This window comes from Aptenodytes forsteri, unplaced genomic scaffold, assembly GCF_000699145.1.
Source record: "Aptenodytes forsteri isolate BGI_AS27 unplaced genomic scaffold, ASM69914v1 Scaffold890, whole genome shotgun sequence".
Classification (NCBI taxonomy): Eukaryota; Metazoa; Chordata; class Aves; order Sphenisciformes; family Spheniscidae; genus Aptenodytes; species Aptenodytes forsteri.
Genome location: NW_008793934.1, coordinates 41,838 through 49,201, shown reverse-complemented (window position 1 = coordinate 49,201; position 7,364 = coordinate 41,838). Strand labels below are relative to the sequence as shown.

The 7,364-nt window shown below is 54.1% G+C and overlaps 1 protein-coding gene across 1 annotated transcript in view; it reads left to right on the top strand.

Annotated features, from left to right (window-relative positions):
* The window catches only part of LOC103907247 (neuroblast differentiation-associated protein AHNAK-like), a 19,812-nt gene that overhangs the window by 1,025 nt on the left and 11,423 nt on the right, over nucleotides 1-7,364 (top strand). Inside the window, 3 exon segments of the mRNA XM_019474617.1 lie at nucleotides 9-196; nucleotides 273-4,336; nucleotides 4,721-7,281. Coding sequence (XP_019330162.1) covers nucleotides 9-196; nucleotides 273-4,336; nucleotides 4,721-7,281 — 6,813 coding nt within the window.

Here is a 7,364-nt window from a genome sequence, read left to right as displayed (position 1 = left end):
ACCCCCAGGGGATCAGATCGTGAGCGCCACGGTCTATTTTGACAACCTGCAATCCGGGGAAGTCGCGCAGCTGCTCAACAGCATGGGCCACCACACGGTGGGCTTGCGCTTGCAACGGAAAGGGGACAAGTCTCCGCTGCCGGGACAGTCATGGTCACACGACGTGTTTGCGGCCAGCAGCCCAGAAGTCGTTCTGGTGAGTGATGGGGAAGAAGGGGGTGAGGAGGGGGAGGCGGCATCCCCGGCGCTAACGGAGGTCTCTTCGTTTCCAGAGTGGAGATGACGAGGAGTACAGGAGGATTTACACAACGAAAATCAAACCCCGGCTGAAGTCGGAGGAGGCGGTGGAAGCGGAGTGCGGCGGGACGCAGAGCAGGACCATTACGGTCACCAGAAAGGTGACGGCGTACACCGTCGATGTCAGTAGGCACGACGGGGCGAAAGACGTCGACGTCATCGGCCCAGACTTCAAAATCTGGATCCCGACCCGGGAGGTCACCCACGTGGTGAAGACCGACGTTGAAGCAGAACCTGGGAAAACTATGATCCAAATGGCAGCGGGGGATCTGTCTGGGAGAAGCACCCAAGCCACAGACTGGAGCACGGACATCGGGGGGGCACCTCCCGGACCAACAGCTGAATCTTCTCCCCAGAAGCTGGACGTCCACCTCGGCGAGGCTCAGTTCGGAAAGCCCGGGATAACCGTGTCGGGAACGCAAACGACGGGCGTTCACCTGAGGACTCAGCTGGACCCTCGGCTGCCGGAGAGCCAAGTTCCTGGTGGGGAAACTGGAAAACCTGTTACGGTGGAGGTGCCGGGACGTAACGTTTCGGGCACGGCGTTCCTGGGCCCCCAGGGCAGCTCGCCCCGAATTGAAGCAAATGGACAGATGGGGAACCTGGACGCGGGTTTTCACGTCGAGGGTCTCAGGCTGGATGGCAAAGGACGCCTTTCTGGCACGGATGTCCAAGGGGAGCTGCTGGGGGGGACGCTGTCGCACGCCGATGCTTCTGCCCCTTGTCTTCAGGGAGATATCAAAGCCCCCGGGGCTGACGTTTCTTTGCCGGCGATGGAAAATCCAGCTGTCGATGTGGGAAAAATCAAGATTCCCGTCTTGAACATGCCCAGATTTGGGTTCCCGACCGCGGGATCTGGCATCGAAGCTCAAGCCCCGCAGGCGGGCACCGCCGTTCCCGCGCCGAAGCTGCAGGCTCCGTGCGTGGACGTTGCCTCCTCACCTGTCCAGGTGGCCGGACCCGAAGTTTCGGCTCCTTCAGTTAAAGTCCCAAAGCCGCAGGTGGACATGGGGTCGAAGGGTGCTGCGAAGGTCCCCTCCCCGCAACCGAAGGTCCCCGGCGTGGGTATCAAAGGACCCAGCGTGGAGCTCCCGGCTTCTGATGCAGACGGTCACGGCGGCAAGGGAAAAATCAAAATGCCACACATGACCTTCCCAAAATTCACTGCCTTGGACTCGCGAGGGGAAGGTCCCGTTGTGGAAATGGTGCTCCCGAAGGGCGAGGTGGGACCAGCAGCGTCCGAGGTAGACGTTGGCGTTCCCGATGCGGCCATCAAAGGAGAATGGAAAGGCCCCAAGTTCAAGAAGGTTGAAACGCCCCAAATCTCGCTGTCGGATGTAAACCTGAACCTGAGAGGCCCTCAGGTGAAGGGAGATATGGGTGCGGCGGTTCCCAGAGTGGAAGGGGATGTCAAAGGACTTGGCTCCAAGGGTCTCAAGATGGACGTAAAGGCTCCTGATGTTGAATTTGAAAGTCCAGAGGGTTATGTGAAAGGGCCCAGTGTATCTGCGCCAGATATGGACGTTAACGTGAAGGGACCTAAGCTTAAGGGAGGCGTGGATGTTTCTGTCCCAAAGGTGGGTGGCAACTTGAAAGGACCTCAGCTTGACGTTAAAGGCCCCAAACTGGGAATGGACATGCCTGACGTAGATGTCAAAGGCCCCAAAGTTACGATGCCAGAGGTACACGTCAAGACCCCCAAAATATCCATGCCTGACATCGACTTGAATCTGAAAGGTCCCGGAGTGAAAGGAGACCTGAATGTTTCTGCCCCAAAACTGGAAGGGGAGCTGAAAGCACCTGGGCTTGACATCAAAGGCCCCAAGGTTGACATTGAAGCACCAGAGGTGGACGTCCACGGTCCGGAGGGCAGGCTGAAGATGCCTAAGCTGAAAATGCCCAAGTTTGGGGTGCCCGGCCTGAAGGGAGAGGGCCCCGACGTTGACGTGACGCTTCCAAAGGGTAAAGTGGACATTTCTGGTCCCGGCGTGGATATCGATGTGCCGAGCGTGGACATCAAAGGGCCAGAAGGAAAACTGAAGGGTCCCGAGGTGAAGATGCCCGAGATGCACATCACAGCTCCAAAGGTCTGTGTGCCAGATGTTGATCTGAACCTGAAAGGCCCCAAAGTGAAGGGCGGCGTGGATGTTTCCGTTCCCACGGTAGGAGCTGATTTGAAGGGTCCTGGGCTTGACATCAAAGGCCCCAAGGTTGACATTGAAGCACCAGAGGTGGACGTCCACGGTCCGGAGGGCAGGCTGAAGATGCCTAAGCTGAAAATGCCCAAGTTTGGGGTGCCCGGCCTGAAGGGAGAGGGCCCCGACGTTGACGTGACGCTTCCAAAGGGCGAGGTGGACATTTCTGCTCCCAGGGTCGATATCGATGTGCCGAGCGTGGACATCGAAGGGCCGGAAGGAAAAGGAAAAGGTCTCAAATTTAAAATGCCTGAACTAAACATCCAGGCGCCAAAACTGTCCATGCCGGATGTAGACCTCAATTTGAAGGGCCCCAAACTGAAAGGAGATGCAGATATTTCTGGTCTGAAGACCTCCGGAGATCTGAAGGGCCCCAAAATAGATGTGGAAGGTCCCCAAGTGGATGTCGATATGCCTGAGGTAGACTTGGAGTGTCCTGAAGGGAAAATAAAAGGCCCCAAATTTAAGATGCCTAAGCTTAATATCAAGGCGCCTAAAATATCCGTGCCGGATGTAGATTTGAACTTAAAGGGCCATAAAATGAAAGGAGAGATGGATGTTTCCCTTCCGAAGATAGAAGGTGACTTGAAAGAATCTGGCGTTAATATCAAGGGACCGAAAATAGATGTTGAGGTCCCAGATGTCAACCTGGAGTGTCCAGAAGCCAAACTGAAAACGCCAAAAATGAAATTGCCTCATTTTAACGTGTCCGGCCCAAAGTTTGAGGGAGCCGATATCGATGTCAACCTGCCAAAAGGAGAGATAGATATTTCTGGGCCAGAGGCAGATGTTGACGTGCCAGAGCTGGAGGTCGGAGGACCAGAAGGAAAATGGAAAGGCCCCAAGTTCAGGATGCCGAAGCTGAATATCAAAACACCTAAAATATCCATGCCAGACGTAGATTTGAACCTAAAGGGACCTAAAGTGAAAGGAGAAATGGATATTGCGGCTCCTAAGATAGAAGGTGACTTGAAAGGGCCAGAAATAGACATTAAGGGGCCAAAACTAGATGTTGAGGCACCCAATATTGATTTGGAGTGCCCTGAAGGGAAGCTGAAAGGCCCCAAGTTCAAGATGCCAGACATGCACATCAAGGCGCCCAAGATCTCCGTGCCCGATGTGGACATTAATCTGAAAGGGCCCAGCATGAAAGGGGATATTGAAGTCTCAGCTCCCAAGCTCGAGGGTGACCTGAAGGGTCCCGAGGTGGACATCATGGGCCCCAAAGTCGACATCGAGGCCCCCGACGTGGACATTCACGGCCCAGAAGGAAAATTCAAAAGGCCCAAGTTCAAAATGCCCAAGTTCGGGATGCCGGGGCTGAAAGGAGAAGGTCCGGAGGTGGACGTGAACCTGCCGACAGGAGACCTGGATGTTTCTGTTCCGAAGGTGGATATTGAAGGTCCGGAGCTGGACATTGAAGGGCCAGAGGGGAAGCTGAAGGGCCCCAAGTTCAAGATGCCAGACATGCACATCAAGGCGCCCAAGATCTCCGTGCCCGATGTGGACATTCATCTGAAAGGGCCCAGCATGAAAGGGGATATTGAAGTCTCAGCTCCCAAGCGCGAGGGTGACCTGAAGGGTCCCGAGGTGGACATCAAGGGCCCCAACGTCAACATTGAGGGCCCCGACGTGGACATTCATGGCCCAGAAGGAAAATTCAAAAGGCCCAAGTTCAAAATGCCCAAGTTCGGGATGCCTGGCTTCAAGGCGGAAGGTCCGGAGGTGGACGTGAACCTGCCGACAGGAGACCTGGATGTTTCTGTTCCGAAGGTGGATATTGAAGGTCCAGAGCTGGACATTGAAGGGCCAGAGGGGAAGCTGAAGGGCCCCAAGTTCAAGATGCCAGACATGCACATCAAGGCGCCCAAGATCTCCGTGCCCGATGTGGACATTCATCTGAAAGGGCCCAGCATGAAAGGGGATATTGAAGTCTCAGCTCCCAAGCTCGAGGGTGACCTGAAGGGTCCCGAGGTGGACATCAAGGGCCCCAAAGTCGACATTGAGGCCCCCGACGTGGACATTCACGGCCCAGAAGGAAAATTCAAAAGGCCCAAGTTCAAAATGCCCAAGTTCGGGATGCCTGGCTTCAAAGCGGAAGGTCCGGAGGTGGACGTGAACCTCCCAAAAGGGGATATTGATGTTTCCGCCCCAAAGGTAGATATCGAGTTGCCAAGTGTGGACATTGAGTGTCCTGAAGGAAAACTGAAAGGTCCCAAATTTAAGAGGCCCGAGATGCACCTTAAGGCACCCAAGATCTCGATGCCCGACATTGACTTGAACCTGAAAGGCCACAAAGTGAAGGGGGATGTGGAGGTGTCTGTTCCCAAGCTGGAAGGTGGCTTGAAGGGCACCGGCATTGACATCAAAGGTCCCAAAGTCGACATCGAGGCCCCCGACGTGGACATTCACGGCCCAGAAGGAAAATTCAAAATGCCCAAGTTCAAAATGCCCAAGTTCGGGATGCCGGGGCTGAAAGGAGAAGGTCCGGAGGTGGACGTGAACCTGCCGACAGGAGACCTGGATGTTTCTGTTCCGAAGGTGGACATTGAAGGTCCGGAGCTGGACATTGAAGTGCCAGAGGGGAAGCTGAAGGGCCCCAAGTTCAAGATGCCCGAGATGCACATCAAGGCGCCCAAGATCTCCGTGCCCGATGTGGACATTCATCTGAAAGGGCCCAGCATGAAAGGGGATATTGAAGTCTCAGCTCCCAAGCGCGAGGGTGACCTGAAGGGTCCCGAGGTGGACATCAAGGGCCCCAAAGTCGACATCGAGGCCCCCGACGTGGACATTCACGGCCCAGAAGGAAAATTCAAAAGGCCCAAGTTCAAAATGCCCAAGTTCGGGATGCCGGGGCTGAAAGGAGAAGGTCCGGAGGTGGACGTGAACCTGCCGACAGGAGACCTGGATGTTTCTGTTCCGAAGGTGGACATTGAAGGTCCGGAGCTGGACATTGAAGGGCCAGAGGGGAAGCTGAAGGGCCCCAAGTTCAAGATGCCCGAGATGCACATCAAGACACACAAGATCCCGATGCCCGACATTGACTTGAACCTGAAAGGCCACAAAGTGAAGGGGGATGTGGACGTGTCAGTTCCCAAGCTGGAAGGTGGCTTGAAGGGCACCGGCATTGACATCAAAGGTCCCAAAGTCGACATCGAGGCCCCCGACGTGGACATTCACGGCCCAGAAGGAAAATTCAAAATGCCCAAGTTCAAAATGCCCAAGTTCGGGATGCCTGGCTTCAAGGCGGAAGGTCCGGAGGTGGACGTGAACCTCCCAAAAGGGGATATTGATGTTTCCGCCCCAAAGGTAGATATCGAGTTGCCAAGTGTGGACATTGAGTGTCCTGAAGGAAAACTGAAAGGTCCCAAATTTAAGATGCCCGAGATGCACCTTAAGGCACCCAAGATCTCGATGCCCGACATTGACTTGAACCTGAAAGGCCCCAAAGTGAAGGGGGGTGCCGATGTTTCTGTTCCAAAATTAGAGGGCGACTTCAAAGGACCTGATGTGAGTATTAAAGCTCCAAAGTTGGATGTTGATGTTCCTGATCTCGATGTTGAAGGTCCTGAGGGAAAATGGAAAGGACCCAAGATAAAAATGCCGGATATGCATATTAAGGCCCCTAAATTTTCTATGCCTGATGTTGACCTCAACTTGAAAGGTCCCAAACTGAAGGGAGAAATGGATGTTTCTGTGCCGAAAATAGAGGGTGATGTGAAAGGGCCGGATCTGGAACTCAAAGGGCCCAAAGTCGACATCGAAGCTCCTGACGTAGACATCGAGGGCCCAGAAGGGAAGGTAAAGGGTCCCAAATTTAAGATGCCCGACATGCAATTCAAAGCCACCATGAGCTCCATGCCGGACTGTGACCTGAACCTGAAAGGCCCCAAAGTGAAGGGGGATGTGGACGTTTCCGTTCCGAAACTTGAGGGTGATTTGAAAGGCCCGGGCGTTGACGTCAAAGGCCCTAAACTGGATGTTAACGTTCCCGATGTTGACCTAGAGTGTCCGGAAGCGAAAGTTAAAGGCCCCAAGTTCAAAATGCCTGAAATGCACTTCAAGACACCAAAAATCTCCATGCCCGACATCGACTTGAACCTGAAAAGTCCTAAGCTGAAGGGAGACGTGGATCTTTCAGCCCCCAAACTAGAGGGTGACTTGAAAGGCCCCGAGATGGATATCAAAGGTCCTAAACTGGACATAGAAGCTCCTGATGTGGATATTGAGGTCCCAGAGGGGAAGTTGAGAGGCCCCAAATTTAAGATGCCTGAGATGCATTTTAAGGCTCCCAAGATCTCCATGCCGGACTTCGATCTGAACTTGAAAGGTCCAAAAGGAAAGGGGGACGTCGATGTTTCCGTTCCCAAGTTAGAAGGTGACCTGAAAGGGCCTGAGGTTACGGTAAAAGGTCCGAAAGTGGATATAGAAGCTCCGGATGTTGAGCTAGAATGTGTTTCCGTTCCCAAGTTAGAAGGTGACCTGAAAGGGCCTGAGGTTACGGTAAAAGGTCCGAAAGTGGATATAGAAGCTCCGGATGTTGAGCTAGAATGTCCAGAAGGGAAGGTAAAGGGTCCCAAATTTAAGATGCCCGACATGCATTTCAAAGCCCCCAAAATCTCCATGCCGGACTTTGACCTGAACCTGAAAGGCCCCAAAGTGAAGGGGGATGTGGACGTTTCTCTTCCGAAACTTGAGGGTGATTTGAAAGGCCCGGGCGTTGACGTCAAAGGCCCTAAACTGGACGTCGACCTTCCTGATGTTGAGCTGGAAGGGCCAGAGGGGAAGCTGAAGGGCCCCAAGTTCAAGATGCCCGAGATGCACGTCAAGGCACCCAAGATCTCCATGCCGGACTTTGACTTGCACAGGAAA